Source organism: Nannobrachium achirus (genome assembly GCF_963921795.1).
Source record: "Nannobrachium achirus genome assembly, chromosome: 4".
Lineage (NCBI taxonomy): Eukaryota > Metazoa > Chordata > Actinopteri > Myctophiformes > Myctophidae > Nannobrachium > Nannobrachium achirus.
The window spans coordinates 22,789,503-22,807,155 of NC_137813.1; the positions used below are offsets into that span (position 1 = coordinate 22,789,503).

The 17,653-nt window shown below is 43.1% G+C and overlaps 1 protein-coding gene across 1 annotated transcript; it reads right to left on the reverse strand.

Moving 5' to 3' along the window:
- Positions 1-8,265: 8,265 nt before the first annotated feature.
- foxd7 (forkhead box D7) lies at positions 8,266-9,261 on the reverse strand (the record flags this gene model as incomplete). Its single annotated transcript, XM_080723153.1, has 1 exon — positions 8,266-9,261. The coding sequence occupies one exon, from the start codon at positions 9,259-9,261 to the stop codon at positions 8,266-8,268; it is 996 nt and encodes a 331-aa protein (XP_080579279.1).
- Positions 9,262-17,653: the final 8,392 nt, after the last annotated feature.

Sequence of the window (17,653 nt, forward strand, 5' to 3'; positions counted from 1 at the left end):
GCAGGGTGGTGCTGCAATGCTGCTGCACCACTGATCTTCACAGCAATCAATCCTATCATGCACATTTACATAGCATAGCACAACATCCATTACCCGACGTAAAGGCCTGAATTACTGGCTTTATGTTGGTGTTGCAGGATGTTTGCAGGGCCTGTGAATTTGGCTTTACACAGCGCCCTGAACACACAGAGACCTGCAGCATTGATAGAACAACAGAAATGCAGAGACAGAGAAGAGATAGAAAAAGAGAGAGTCTTCCTTGGTCTGTTATTTTGTTGATGACACAGAGATATGGGGTGACAATTCAACTGCCTGGACTTTTCTTTCTGCTATTCTAGGAGGGTGGGATTTTTGATTTCCCTGCTGTGCGGTTGGTCCTTAACTCCAGAGCATTAACGTAAAAAGAAGGAGAAAAAAAGAAGTGGGTCTTTTTTTTTCTTATTTCTTACAAAGCGTGAGGTTTGGCATGCCCACTTAATCTGCTTCCACTGAGCCAGTCCATGTTTTTCCCATTCTGGTACTGCTCTCTATTCTCCCCCCTTTTAAAATCCATTTCCAAGTTGTAATATGCCACTGCAGACGTTATTGAGTGGAGAAAACCAAATGTGATGTGGAGAGAGAGGGAGAAAGAGAGTAAGAGAGAGAGAGAGAGAGAGAGAGAGAGAGAGAGAGAGAGAGAGAGAGACCAAAAGAGAAGGGAAGAAGAAAGAGAGGGGGTGAGAGAGAATTAGAGAGGAAGAGAGAGAGAGAGAGAGAGAGAGAGAGAGAGCGAGATAGAGCTGGAGAAAGTGTGAGAGTGTGAGAGAGAGAGAGTCCAAGTGAGTGAGGTCTCCAGCTGTTAACTGCCTCGATTCCAAACTCCACCTCCCCTCCTTGGCGGTGTCTGCGTGGTGCAGCATGCAGGCAGCCCACTCTGTCTTGGTCAGAGATCAGTGAGACAGGGCGGGCCACATCCAGGCTGGGGTTACTGACTGTGTCACTCTCATTAGGCCGTGCACAGCCAGGCCAGGACTGTATATGACTGTAACAAGAGCTTGCCTGGCTACGGTCTGACCCCTCTCTGACACATCTTGGCCCAGATGTTAATTGTGTTTCCTGTTCTCCTTTTGATTAAATGACAGCGAGTTTTAAGTCTTTGTTTGTACGGCTAATGGCTCTCATTTGGCGCAATAAGTGGTTTCAGGGGCTGCCGTGGGTGACATCAGCATCCCCGCTGCCTTTGATCTCAGGCATGTAAAGGGTGAGCAAGTGAGCGTTTCTTCCAACCAGCAGTTGGTGGCCTGGTACCTGCGGCCCAGGCAAAGTCTGTCTGATGTTCTGCAGGCGGTAACGCCCGTATACGCACGCTCATTGGGTGGCATTGCTTTGCCCCCCCCCCCCCCCCCCCCCCAAGCCACGTGCCACCCATTGGAGTGCCCGGACTGCGTGGGCAAGGGCATGAGGTCGCCAGCTGGAAAACAGTAGGGTGCCCGTAAGATTGAAAGAAGATCACGTAGCGGAGTACGGAGGAAGAGGGGGGGGTCAAGACCCAATGCCACCCAATGAACTGCATAACGGCTGCAAAGCAGGCTCTGTGTTTTTGCCAGCAGATGTCGTAATGAGGAGAGTCTATCTGCCATAAAAACTGTGGGGTTTCTGATGTTGCTTGTTGGTGCCGTTTGATATCTGCATCTTATTACAAGTGGAAGTTGTGCATTTCCTCAGGAATATGGCTTTTGGAACGAGGCCACGGTTAGTCAATCAAGAGGACGCGCTCAGATGTTTAACAAAAATAGAGCCTATTCAGCCACTATTAAGGAACAAGACGGTACCCGTACGCATTGTATCTTGAAATAAACCAGGATGGCACAGACAAATCACAAGCTTATTTCTGAGTCAGTCGTTCCCTCTGCAGTGTCTTACACAGATCACATCGTGTGCTTGTCATGCTGTTTTCTTCTTTTGTCTGTCCCTCGGTGTCTTTTCATCTTGATTTCATTCTCCCCTATACTCATATCTGCAGATCCCTCTCTCGGTCTCTCCTTCTGCCCCTCTCTCTAGCACCCTCTCTCTCTCCCTCGTTCCCTGGCTCCCTGTGAGTGCGTGGCTAAGGTGTGAGATCATTTTCCTTCTGGGTGGCTTTCCTGCTATATGTCACTGTCATCTGCTGGCACTGGGGCTTGAGGGGGGGTCCCTTTTCCAAAAACACACCGCACTCCGCTCCACCACCGCGAGCATAATAAATTCTTGGGCACGAGACTGGGGAAGGGGCGCACCAGCGGAGCGCCGTGTTTTACTGGGCTTGGCAGTGTAACACATGGGCCGGTGAGAGAGGGGGGTGAAGATTTATAATTGAATAACTCTCCAAAAGCAGGGCAGCAGGGATTGGCCCTGCCAGGAAAAGCAAACGCCAAGGAGCGAGCGAGGCCTGTGGAAGTCAGCCATTAAAGTGAGAGGAGGGGGGACCTCGGCTCTGATCTGCTTCAGCAGAAAGGTGCTAGATTTACTAAGGCTAACTGAAAAACCACAACACCTATTTAGTATAAGCCTCTCTATTCACGCCACTCCGAGGCGCTACGGCCTCCACGAAATGCGTCCAGCTGAAATCACGCCACAGGCTGGCTCGGTTTCTGTTCTTTTCAGTTTCTGCCTGGAACGGCCTCACAGCTCACCCTCAAACAACATCAGCGGCCTATAGGAGGAACAAAACATTTGAGGGGAATTTATTCCAAATCATGCATTTCAAACCCACAGGAACAACATAGGAGCATTGTGTTTTTTTCCCTCCGTCCTGACTGAACTTGCAGGGGGTATCCCAGAATGCACCGCTCTCCTGCCTATGACTTGGCATCCTGGCTGTTGAAGCTGAGCGAGGGGAGGCAGCAAGGCGGGGGGTGCTGAGGGAATTAGTTTATCTTGCCTGTTTGGCTTGGCATTAATAACCGGAGAATGGGAGCGTGGCACAGCGGCAGCCGGCAGAGTTAAGCATGAATGGACTTCTGACTGAATTGAATCACTTTTCCCAGGGAAAAACCAGTATGTACATCAGAGGGAAGATATGAGTTATGATAACTCATAACCGATAATCCACGTGGAACTGAGCAGAAACACTTCAGCAGTGTAACGCAGCACGCACCATTGATCGGTTGTCACGTAAACGTACATTCATCATGCCCACCCGTGTTATGAATAACATTTATGTGACATTGATTAGAGTTTTCAGCGGTGACGTATTCAATTTAAAAGCCCTGGGTGTCTGTGTTGGTACATTTTCTTATGCCTTTGGTTGTTTGTTTTATTTTACAGATTACGGTACAGTTCCAGGAAAGTTTTCTCTCTCTTAAAACGGGGATTATGCTAAAATGCGGAATGAAGAACAGGGCGAATCTCGCCGCTAAGCTCCTGCAGATGCAGAAGGAGATTTACCAAACCGCCCTCCGTCACCTTCAATGAGGCACGAAGGAACCAGGGCCTGACGCAACAAATCAAGCAGACGATTGGCAACTTTTACCTCCCGTGGAGTGGAAGATTGATGTGTAATGATGCACACTGACAGCTTACACACGCAGTTCATCTCACCCATTCTTACACGCACACGCACGCACGCACGCACGCACGCACGCACGCACGCACGCACGCACGCACGCACGCACACACACACACACACACACACACACACACACACACACACACACACACTCTTTTGAGTGTATGTGGCTTGACTGGCTTGCTTATTTTATCAGGTGCAGGGAGCTTCTCCCCTGAAATGATTCTCTCTCCCTTTCCTGGCCGCCAATCAGCTGCTGACTTTGTTTGTCTGCTCCACTGTTTATTCATTTCAATTCTCTCTGCTGCCTGGTGGCGTATTATTAATTCTATTAGTCACTGAGACGTCTCCTGCAGAACTATACTGGGTCATAATGAGAGGTATTGATGGCAGACTAATACTGCTATGTCTGACTCATCCCCGCCCAGTGGAAGACGATGCCGAACTACATCAGACCAAATTAAACAACTCATGCACCCGAGTGTGCGTGTGTGTGTGCGCGCGTGCACATGTGCATTAATCCATGTGTGTATCTTCATTCAGTGACATTAAACAATATGTAATATTGACAAGAATGGAACACATGTGAACACTGGGTTGTCTATAGGTTACAGACAACCCAGCCTATATATATATTGTGCTTTTCAACAGTATACGCAATCTCACCATTATACAAAGTCCAGAGTGTTCATTTAACTCTGAAATTGGGCATGCAAGGGTCGATTTTTACGTCTTCAAAGTTAAATTAGCATTTTAGATATTGCTAAGTAGACAATAATACCTTCACTGAGTCCATAGTGCCTTCATAGATAAGCAAGATGGAGTCAAAATTGGCAGTGGTATTTTAACATTTCCCATCAGATGCATTTTAATGGCAAATATGCTCTGGTTTATGATATGAATTGCATAGAGGATCAATTTGACCACAGTTCTCACCACACCGTTTAAGATTAGCAATAGCAATAATAGACATAGGGAGTTATAATTTTTTTTTTAAGAAAAACAATAAAAATTCAACCTCGACAAAGGATCAAATAAAACATGCAGTAAAATCGAGTGAGTCTCTAAATTTCCTGGAAGGAGAGTGAAAACACAAAGAGAATCATTGTGTGTGTGTGTACATTTGTACTCTTCCTTTGCAAGCGTGGTGACTTAACAATTGGCCATCAGGTAACAATCTTTTTATTTGTTTCAGTCCTTCGCCTGGTGCCAAAGTCTGCTGAAGCTAGGGCTGCAGCAGAGAGCGTGGTATGATCCATCAGCCACGTCCAAAAATTGGAGAGCAGTAATCCATCTAAAGCAGACTTAGAATAGAATTAAATAAATACTTCCATGCTCTGAAACATAGAATTATTTTATTGCTGTCATTCTCACTGCACCGCGGCGTCCGGTGGAAGTAAATGGAAAAAAGGAAATGTCCAAACAAATCTGTGTAAATCTGCATAAGCCAAATAAAGAAATGGTTAGAAAGTGCTTTACGTCAGTGGTTCTCAACCTTTCCAGGCCGCGAGCCCCAAAATAATCATATTTTAACTGGGGACCCCTTCCACCCTGGTCCCTGACAAGCACTAAGAGTCGAGGTATTATATATTACATGTATAACACGGTTCTATTGTGATTTCTTTCACAATTTCTGCCTCTAATAGTTGATATTTGGCCAACGTTTAGTTTGTCATTTTAGAGGTATTAAAAAGTCCTTAAATCGTCACTTTAGAAATGTACCCTCTATACACTTAAACTTTATGTTGGTTTGTTTACTGTTGAGTGAGAAAACGATGTTGCACATTAGGTTACTCATCTGGGGACTCCCCAAAATAATTTGGGGACCCCCCTGGGGGTCCCGACCCACAGGTCGAGAACCACTGCTTTACGTAGACCGGTTGTTGAAATGCATGGAACATATAGTTTCAGTGATCAAATCTGAATTCCTATACTACGGTATATGCATATTTCCAGATGAAGCATGTTGACGTCTACAGGTTAAAATGAATACAAAAATATGTGTATGTATGCTTATTTTTCAACTGTACAGAATATCGTTTACACACAGTCTATATAGTCTGTTGTAAATACACGAGAATAATGGAACACCAAAGAATGAAGAATGAGAAGAAATGATTTCATAGATCACACATCTCTGTCAATATATATATATATATTTTATCATTCTGTATTTCATAACTTCATCTTGTCAAATAAATTAATAACGTCCAAGTGTTCTCATCATCACTGATTTTTAAATGAATTAAATGTGTTAAATTGTTACCAAATTAACTACACACACACACACACACACACACACACACACACACACACACACACACACACACACACACACACACACACACACATACACAGAGAGAGGCTATTTAAATCGTTAAAGGCCTATTTAATATTTTAAATATTGTTAATCATACCCTACATATCCTAAACATGATTTTCCATTCAAGTTTATGGAGATCAGTTTCACGTTTTTGTCTTTTGAGGTAGCCTGTTACTTCATGAAGATCACACGTAATTGGCTTTGGTTAACGAAATTCATACACGTAGCTTGCTGTTATGATATGTGGCCTAATACCTCCATAAGTATATGGCTTTTCGAGCTTCTTGCACATCTCAACGCTCTCTGAGGCCTACCGATGTATATTTAAACACATATTTGAATAAATCGTCAACCGGCAAATATTTGCATGCATGTGGCGGAGCACTTTAATGTTCCATCGTCATGCCAACATATTTTCAGCGATATCCCAAGAAATCCCTTGCGGGAAGGTTTTGGAGGTAAACGACCAAATAGCGGGTTTATGATTACCTCATAATCCGACATGAACAGATGAAGTCTTTGACATGAAATGTGTTGTACAGATTTTTTCCCATCTTGGGTTTGGGAACGGGGCGCTGCTGGAGAGCGGTGTGTGGCCCCGGCAGACAGAAGTATAAGGCAAGGCAATTACAGACGTGCAGTATAGAGTTTGATGTAGATTATATGAATGCAATGCCACTGATTGAGCGCGACCGGCGCGTGCACGCACGCGGACGCACACACACACACACACACACACACACACACACACACACACACACACACACACACACACACACACACACACGCACGCGCGCGCAATAGGCTAATGATCATGCCTGTTGAGTTGTTGATTTTAATGATCTGGCATGATCTGAAAAGCCCTCCGTCTGGCTCTGATGGCGTTTATAGCGAATCTGAATATCTTTAGCCTACATTGAAGCTTATATGTTACATGCTCAGGCTCAGCTAATCAATTTATCTCCATGCCTCCAATATCGGGTGGAAACCTTGTATGTCCAAAACTGTTACATTTTCTATTATTATTATTTTTGAAATATTTAAAAAGAGTGAAAATATAGCTGATAACGCATCAAGGCATTGCACAGCTTATAGATCTGCTATTTTCACTTTTGTGCAGTGCAACACTCGATCAAGTATATGGCATTACGAAAAAACACAAAGAGTTGAAATATGGAGCTTAGGTTTCATGTCTGACAGACAGCAACGATATAGGGTGACTAAGGTGGCATATAGCCTATGTCTGGCTTGAAATATAGGAGGGAGAATCTGCGTGCATGCGTCCATGAGTGTTTAACCGTGACCTTCACCACTTAAGCCCTATTTTATAGCTACTTTGTCATATGATGATGGTGTCGCGCAGCGAAAATATCTGCAAGCTGCATGTGTTGCATAGGCTTTTAGAGCTTGCAGATCAAAAAGTTTCGCTATTTTTGGACATTTAAAAAAATGTTTGAACATTTTTCCCTAACATGCCCAAAATATGTTGAAAGTGGTTAGAACATTCAACAAAGGCCAAAATCACACTTGTTGTGGTAATATATTAATCTCGCAAAAAAACATTTTAGTATAGGCATATGGATATATTTTTTATAGGGGCATCACATTTTCCCCTCTATTTTAATATGAGTCTGAAATATGTCAACTCAAATATATCTATTTTTAAATAACTTCACTTTTGTGATTTACATTTTTATTCAATAGCCAAGCATGCTGACCCTGTCATTCTGTAAAGGCGATATAACAATAAAAAAAAGTATTGTCCTAAACAAAATGTCAGCCAAAATAATATAAATAAATAAATTAAAACAAAAATATGTAAACAAAACTAGATATAGCCTTTATGAGATGAGTGAATAATTAATATCTCCTTATTTAAAATATGTATAAAGGCTTCTCCTTTCAACTAAACCATGAATAATATTAATTAAACCTATATTATATTTCTGAATAATAAAATACAACTGAACGCATACTTTTAAATAATCAGTTTTATTTTATTTCTTTCCAAAAGAAATTCTGGGAAACTCGTCAATTAAATATGAGAACGAACAACTATATTTCATAATCAAATACCAAAAGCGCTAGTTAAAATAAAAAATAAACGTGCCATCAACGTAGGGGAGGAATGATTTAAACATATCTACAACAACAGTCTGTTCTCATTTAAGTATTTTACAAATCCGTCCAATTTCCAACAACACCGGTGGAGTGTGCTTCTTCGACCGTCCCTTAATACAGTGTTTCTCAAACTTTCAAATTTCAAGGTCTCCCCTTAACTCTGACAGTGTACAAATGTCACAGAGTTACAGACTTGTATGGGACCCCACAAAGTCCCTGGAATCCACTTTGAGAACCACTGCCTTAATACCTGAGATTACAAACGAAACAATGATTAATTCAGAGAGCGACAGAACTATTCGTGCCCACTGTTCAAATGTTTGACCAGTTCGGCCGTGGCGCGCTGAGTCTGTAACTTGTGATATTCTTGGTGTAAACTGAGGAGGTGCGGGGACGCCGCCGGGTGGAACAGCGCGTGGTGGGAAGGGTGGTAGGGCGCGCCGGAGCTCATGGAGGGAGACCCGGGGAAGCCGGGACACTGGGCCGGGGAGAAGGGCTCCATGGCCGGCTGATGGGACTGAAGGAACGCCTTGGCCGCGAGGGCGTTCCGGGAGAAGAAGTTGGAGAGGGCCGGCAGGATGCTGCTGACAGGTGGGATGGTGGGGGCCGCGCACGGCGAGTGCACGTGGTGATGGAAGCCCAGCGGGTACAGCTCCAAGCTGGGCAGCTGCATCGCGTTGAGTCCGTACGCGTGGGGGAAGCCGTGGTATCCGCTGGGCTCCAGGTGCTGCTCCTTGAGGACTCCGAACCGAAAGTGCTGCCGCTTGAACCTCTTCCTCCGGCGCAGAAAGCTCCCGTTCTCGAACATATCCGAGGAGTTGGGGTCCAGGGTCCAGTAGTTGCCCTTCCCCGGGTTGCCGGGCTCCCTGGGCATTTTGACGAAGCAGTCGTTGAGGGACAGGTTGTGCCTGATGGAGTTCTGCCATGCCGGGAATTTCTCACGGTAATAAGCGAAGCGGTGGCTGATAAAGTCACAGATCTCGCTGAGCGTGAGGCGTTTCTTGGGACTCTGCAGTATGGACATGGTGATCAGCGCAATGTAAGAGTACGGGGGTTTCACCGAGGTGGGACTCTTGGTCTTCGCAGGACCACCGGACGACGGGCTGTAGTCGTCCCCGTCCTTGTTGCTCTGGCCGCTGCAGGACACCGCCGAGGAGGTCTCCGTGTCGCGGTCCTGCGCGCCCTGCGCTTCATCCGCGGGCAACAAGCGGTGCTCCTCTCCGCTCTCTTTGAGCCCCTCTCCCACCACGTCGATGACGATGTCTTCCATGAGGTCGAAGTCCAATGTCATAGTAGAGCTCCGCGGGCAAAAGCCAATCCCACCTGACAAACAGGTGGCGAGGATGATGATAGAAAGTTATGTTATTGAAGAAGGACAGATGTTTACGCGCAAGTCTCCATCTCAGTCTCCATTCACAAAAAAAAAGTGAACGTACAATCCCGAGCAACAGGAGCCTCCTCCTACTTTGCAAATCGACAAAACAACCTTTCCAAAACCACAAGACATCCGCACCGACGCACCGCAATTCGAAACGGATATCCTACCTTTTATACGCAAAGCGCGAGCAAACCGGTCGGTGGAATGTGCAGCGTAAAGGCGTAAAAAGCGGCCGTCTGTCTTCCTAGATGTCCAGCATCTTTCTGGATTCCTCGCTGCCTTCCCTGCTGGAGCTGCAGCGATGTGCGTGTGGGTCGGGTGGCTGTGATGTCATGTTGAGCCACGAGGAAGCGGCTCCTGACCAATGGAAGCGACGCAGAGGTACCAGGGAGAGCTACCAGCCAACAGCCCAGCATCATCATCCCATCAATCAAAACCTACAGCTCCATTCAGTCGGATGCCTCATGCCTCTTTACGCATGAAGTCACAGCGAGGCTGTGTGGGCTATTTGTCAGACAGAATCGAGTCTGTAACCGCAAAAATGTTAATTTAAGTTAAATTAATTAAACAAAGTAAACGTTTAACAGTTATTTGGGAATGAATATAGCCATAGGGACAGTGGGGTAAAGAGAGACTGGAGGGGGTGCAAGAAATAGGCCTACTAGACTTCAAAAATAAAATAAAAAGAGGGTTGTCTTGGAAATATTTGGGAATTTCTGTGACCTACCTTTACATTTTGGCATTAGCCTATGTATAGCCTTTTTGCGTCCCATAAAATAGGCTTGATTAGTTGATTGATTGATTGATTGATTGATTGATTGATTACTTTATGAACAGTTTGCAAAGACCATACATGCATGCAGGGAAGTAGGCCTACAGTAAAATACAAGAACAATCCAAGAAAGCCGATGTCTTGTTTCCATCGGGGTCTTTTATAATCAATTAATCAAAAAAGGCTTTATACGCAAACGTATATAACCTAAAGACCAAAAATAAAACAACCCTAAAAGTGTGTTGGCCTTCTGGTATATTAGCCTAATCTAAACCAGTGGTTCCCAAACCTTTCAGATCGAGACCCAAAAGAGAGATTAAACGTTTGCCCGGTACCCAAACTAGCGAAAGCAGCAGATCTATCACAAGGCTTAATGCCGCCTTGCGAGCTATTTCCAGTACTTTTTAATTATATATTTTTTAATTATGGAATTTCTTGGATTTGTTTGTTCATATATAAAATTCATTAAAAACACACTTTTTTATGGCCTATATATTTTTTTTTAAATGTAGGAAAAGAAGATGGGAATTTTACTCTAGTCGTGACCCAAACACTGACTGATCCGTGACCCTGACCCAGAAAGGGGTCCCTATAGTGACCCACTGTTGGGAACCACTGATTTAAAGATGAAGGAAACAGGAGAGAGAGAGATTTAGCCAATCATATCTGGACAAACAGACAGACAGACAGACAGACAGACAGACAGACAGACAGACAGAGGAGAGAGAGAGAGAGACACAGACACACACACACACACACACACACACACACACACACACACACACACACACACACACACACACACACACACACACACACACACACACACACACACACACACACACACACACACACACACACACACACACACAGCAAACCATCATACCGGTAGTTCCTGTGCAGGATGCAGCGCGTGTCAAAGGGGAAAGTCATCGACGCGAGCCAGAGGCTTAAAGCCTAAGCTATAAACACTGTGCTGGGATAGCCACGTTTACGTACAATTATATGTTATCAGCAAACCTACAGCAAGGGATAATGCGGCAATGACTGATTTCGCAGTGATGTTAAAACAATAATTTGTTCTGTGTAGGCCTCTCTGAATAAAACTAATACCACGCGGATTTATTATCCAACCAACTAAAATGCATTTGGGCGCTTGCTTTATTTCCAAGGAACAGCTATAATGTATCGTAGAGACATAACTATATTGCTAAATTTTACCATATGCGAAATGTAGAATACAAATATATATTTGTTCTGCAGTCTGCATATTATAACCTGTTCATTTTGGTCCTGAAACCCTACACGCGCGGTGCGCTCTATTTGAGCGCAAACCGACAAAAGTCCCCCTAACCCTGTCAGATTATCTTCTTTAATAATGGGCGACTGGGACCAGAATGGTAATATTAGGGATGAAAGTAATAGATTTTCACTTGCCCAGACATAAAAGGCGAGTCGGGAGTGGAGGGCGCTTTTGGTATTGTTCGAAGGCCCCTGGTTGTTTGTGTTTAATGATGGGACCCTTTGTTGGGGATTCCCACATTTCCTCCCTCTAATCGTATTGATACCTCGGGGCAGCGGCCGACTGGGGCGGGTGTGGGTGGGCCACGGCACCGACAAAGCTGCAGATGATTTCCCAAATTCATCACGCATGTCCCGAGATTGGAAACAGGCCCAACACTGTGGCTGAAAGCGAGTTGTGTGGTTTCAGTATCTGAAGAGGGTTAAAAAAAGAAATCCGACTGCATTTCCACAGATAGGTGCAATAAAGGTTTTTTTTTTCTTTCTTTCTTTCTTTTTTTTTTACCCTTGGAAAATAGGAGAGGGGGGAAAGGGAAATATTTAAATGCCCAATGCCACATTTTGAACCAACACTATGCCGTTGGTATTTCATCAAAAACGCATGTTGTGTGACAAAGAAAAGCTTTTCTAATATTCTTTTCCTTATGTTCGGTTCCTTACCCCAGCTGCAGCAGAGTAGCCAATGCATGCAATGCGTCTTATTATAGCCGAATAGGCCATGTTAAATAGTTCATATAGCCTACATATTAAACCATGTAGGCCTATGTTGGTTAAATGTAGGCCTAGGCTTTAACTAAGTGTTATAGCCAGGTAATAAAGGCAATCTCACTCGGTGGCCACATTGACCAAACCGGTGATAAGATATGGGTCGAACATTTTTTGGGCATATTATAATATTTAATAATGTAATAATACAAGATCGAGCCGAGCCTGTTACTGAAGTTGCAGTGTTTTACTTATCTTCATAAAGACTTCCCGTTCCGTCAAAACCATTTGCACGGTTCCGAGCGTGATAAAACGGAATGTGCTTTTCATTGAGAAAATGTCGAGACAAACTTCAAAGAACTAGGTTGTGTTTTGTTTTGGACATTTTTCACATAAACACCTCCTCGTATCGGTTCTTTTAAAAACTTGGCAATGCACAATAAACAACACCGTGTGTGAATCGACAAGAAGTCCGTCCGTCCGTCCGTCCGTCCGTCCGTCCGTCCGTCCATCCATCCATCCATCCAGCCAGCCAGCCATTCATCCATCCACTCATCCATGATCCATCCATCCATCCATCCGTCTGTCAGTCATGTGTGTGTGTGTGTGTGTGTGTGTGTGTGTGTGTGTGTGTGTGTGTGTGTGTGTGTGTGTGTGCGTGCGTGTGTGTGTGTGTGTGTGTGTGTGTGTGTGTGTGTGTGTGTGTGTGTGTGTGTGCGTGCGTGCGTGCGCGTGTGTGGAGAGAGAGAGAGAAGAGAGAGAGAGAGAGAGAGAGAGAGAGAGAGAGAGAGAGAGAGAGAGAGAGAGAGACAGACAGACAGACAGACAGACAGACAGACAGAGAGAGACAGAGAGAGAGAGAGAGAGAGATTCTTGTGTATCTGTGCTCTTAATAAGTAGCATTAAAATTCAGAACTACATTTCCTACAATGCAAAACATATGCATGATGGGCCTGCAAACACTGAACAAGACCTGAACGGAAATTAAGAAATCAAACAAGCAAACAGTCTCATAGGCTATAGGCACAGTGCACCACACTGCAGGAATTGTCATACTTTTTTATGTAAAATTGACCTTCATTAATAGGCTAATTAATTATTATCTGTAAGAGAGATGACTTGAGAAGACATGTTTTGGTCTAAATGATTAAATTGTATAATTGTCATAATTGGTTCCTTTGGCTATAGGCTGCTTGTGCATTTTTTTAATTGGCTGAGGGTCCCCTGGGGGGTCCCCGGACCTCACTTTGAAAAACATTGCGACTTGTTGTTTGGAAAGTCCATGCATGTGTAAAACCTCATCAGTCTGGGCCTGCCTGACTACAACCGACTTTAAATTTGACCATAATTTACAATTACAAGGCGGCCATTTTGCTCTTACGTCATACCCGGAGGGGAAACCCCCATCCACCCCCAGGTATGACGTACGGGCAAGATTGCTGCCATGGCCAATGCAACCTGTAGCCTACTGTATGTCGCGCAGTTTGTGACCGTTGGCTTTTTACAGACAGACCGACGGATGTGACAGTCACACAGCAGAGCAGAGTGACACAACTGAATGTCCACTGAAACCACAGGTTTACAACAACAACAACAACAACAACAACAACAACAACAACAACAACAACAACAACAACAACAGCAGCAGCAGCAGCAGCAGCAGCAAGTGGTGCATGGAAAAAGTAGCTAGCCTACTCAATTGTTTAGTTATGTAAAAGTATCAATAGGCTACTCCAATATTGAAATACTAGGCCTACTACTAGTAAAAGTCCGGATTTCAAAATGTAGCCTACTTGAGTAAAAGACAAGGTACGAAAGTATTGGCATCAAAATATAGCCTATAGGCCTACTTTAATTTAACACCAAAAGTAAAAGTAGCCTACAAAATGATTGAACATGGCAGATCTACAAGGTCACAACGCGTAATATTACAATTTATATCTGCAAAGTAACTAGTAAGTAAATGTACTTAATTACTTTACACCACTGCCCTGTAACCACAGGTTTACAACAACAGCAGCCCACATGCAGGCACCCTGCTGCACTCTGCTGCACACTGAATGGAGAGATGAGGCCAATCAGACCGACTAAGTGGAGAACGACGCCATCTGGTGGAGAGTACAAGTAAAACGTTATCTCAAATCCAAAACGCTAGATATTAATGTTTTCTTTGTTTTGTGTGCAGCAGCCATGCAGTGGTGGATATTAAAGTACAGCTGTAGCCTACTCGCATGTTTTACTTAAAGGCGTACTGTCATCTAAAGGGATACTGTCACTTTAAAAAATATGAGTTGATGTCATTGTGGGAATGCGCAATTATAAGCCAATCAAATTAATTGACTGTACTTACTTACTGTAGGCTACTGGTCAGCTGTTGTTGGGGGATGAGGGGCAAATTACACTGTGACATGAGTTTCAGACTATTTCAGACTGTTTTCAGAGAGACCACATGACCTACTGCTACTGTATCATAATATTATAATTTCAGGGTGTGTCAGTGGGCCTTTAAGTAAAAGTATCAATACTGCAATGTTATGTAGAAGTACTCTGTTAGAAGTAATAGTTCGGAAAAACACAAAACGCCTACTTGAGTGAAAGTACAAAAGTATTGGTATCAAAATGTAGTAGCCTACTTGGCCGACCAAAAGTAGAAAGTACTCATTGTGCAGAATGTCCCGTTTCACAAGTTTAAAATGTAAGCTATAAAAAATCTTTTGAAAGCGACGCATTGTGAGCTTAGATCGGCTATTTTTGAATGGCATGTATATAGGGCTGAAGTGGTATATGTTTTGTAATAATAATCTAAATCTACAAAGTAACTAGTTACTAGTAGCTAAAGTTTTCAAATAATTGTAGTGGAGTAAAAGTACAATAATTTGCCTCTGAGATATAGTGGAGTAGAAGTAAAAGTACAGAAAATTTGAAATAAAGTAAAAGTAGGCCTACCTCAAAATTGTACTTAAGTAGGCTACAGTACTTTGAGCCTATACTTAAGCCCCTTTTCGACTGCAGCTTTAGCACCACACTACACCACACCACACTACACCGCACCGCACCACACCACACCACACCACACCACACTGCAACACATACAAATATCTACATTTTCCATTACACAAAAGTACCCCTATCGGTAAGAAACAAATTGACCCTTTTAACTGTGATTATAACACAATATACTATAATGGATTATAACTGTGATTATAATACAATAAAGTATGAATGTATTACTATAATACACTATAATAGATTATTATAGTGGTTATAACACAATAGAATCTATTATCATGTATTACAACTATATCCTGGTGGTCTAAATGAAAAGTCAGTGAGTGATCATTCATTATGAAGTGTTTGGCCTGGTTTGGCCTAGCTCAGACCTACTCTGGATTGGATACTTTTTAGTACCACCTTTAGTACCACTTTCACACCACTCTACCCAGGTCCTTGTAGTGGAAAACCTGGCACAAGTGGGCCGTGTGGAGTGGTGTGGTGTTGGGCCATGTCAATGGAAAAGGGGCTTAAAGCCCCTTTTCCCCTTTTAGTTACTTTACACCACTGCAACTAAGTTACATTTATAATTATTTAAAGGACAACTTTAGTTTTTTACAACAAGTGTTCATATTTTAGATTGTAATTAAAGAATATAAAAGATGAGTGTTAAAATGATTTAATTTACTTCTTTCTATTGTTTTTGAGATTCTTATTTCAGTGGTTGGGGGCATGCGTACAAGTGGCTAAATATGTCATTTTACACAGAATAAGCCCATTCTCAAGATACAACGCAACCTTTTATGGTTGGATGTGACTTATGGGGGCTGGAAGTGTTACAGTAAATAGCAATAAAGAAACTGCGGGCACCCTGGGGTACCGTGACAGCAGTCCAAGGGTGCCGCGAGATCATTTGATAATATTTTGAATTTATTTGGACACTTGAAAAAATATTTAGTATCATTTTAAACTTGAAGTACAAAGTTATTTTCAGTCAGTTCTAACCAAAATGGCTATTATCTCAACGTTTTCCTCACAACATAATCACTAAAATATCGTCACTGTCGGGCAGAAACCTCATATCTCCAAGACCTGCTTCATCATACAAGAACGTTGCACAAGACTAGTGAAAACAGCAGATCTACAAGCACACAACGCCTCGCATCGCGAGGCGTTGTGTGCTTGTAGATCTGCTGTTTTCACTAGTTTAGTACATTTCATAGATGATAAATACAAAACGAACGGTTGACATACAAGGTTTCCACCCGACAACGACGATATGCTATAAATATAAGGTGCTGGGAGTGAAAATTATAATGTAGGGGTGCCTCGGATTAAAAAATATTGATGGGGTGCCCTGAGACAAAAAAGTTTGGGAACCCCTGGCTTAGGCTACTAACTAATTGACTGATGATTATAATGTGTTGTTTTTATCAGTCTCATATCAGATTGACCAAACTATCAAAGGGATGAACTGACCTCTGCTCTGTCTCAGAGATTTTGACATCAGGCTCAACGCAACCAACCGTGAGTGTAAAATAGAAACGTTTAAAATGTTAAATTATCAATTCAAAGTTTACATAGCCCTAGTACTAGTAGGCAGACCTACTCTTATCTGCATAGCAGGGCAGGAATTTCAGGGAGGCCATGAAGGCCAAGCATGGCCTTCGTTGCCCGGCCCTCAGTTTGGTCTTGTGCCACTCCAAAAAATGCCATGCCCTGGGGCCACAATGGCCGTAATGCCCCATCCCAGCCGACTGTACTACTTTCTCCTCTGTCTCTGTCTAGTCCATACATGGGCAACTGGTGGCCCCCACCTTCACTTAATGCGGCCTGCAGGTTAATATTGGAGCACTGATATATTATTGAATTCAGCTGTTACAATTCCAAACATGGGGGGGAAAAAAATGACCGGCTTTAATTACTTCAGTCACTAGTATTTTCCAGTGCATTTGTATTTAAGTTCATAAAGTTAACATAAGAAGATATAAATGCATTTGAAATTTTAAAACAAAACAAGAAAAAGAAAATAAGTTATTTTTAGGGATTCCAATTCAAAAATAGCAAAAATTGCTGATTTACAAGGGCGACGCGTTTTGAGCTTGTAGATCGGCTATTTTTGCGATGTATATGCATTGTGGTCCTCTGGAGTGAGTGTGAAAATGTAGTGGCCCTCTCCATCATCAAAGTTGCCCACCCCTGATCTATAGTCAATATGACACCATGGATGTGTCTTTCTTGTCATGTAGACACCAGTGTCTTGTTGAGTCCACGTTTTTTAAACCAATCCAGTATCTTTGATTTGTGCAGGGCTGAGCATCAGATTGTAAATACCCATTTATATATTTACATTTTACAATTTAGGCATTTAGCAGACGCTCTTAATCCAGAGCGATTTACAATAAGCAGGTAATGCATCAATACAATAAGCAAGACAATTCTACATATTAAATGTAACATTTAAATTCAAATAGTTATTTCAATGTACTAAAATCTTGTTTTATTTGATGGCCTTCCTGCCCTGGCATTTGGCCT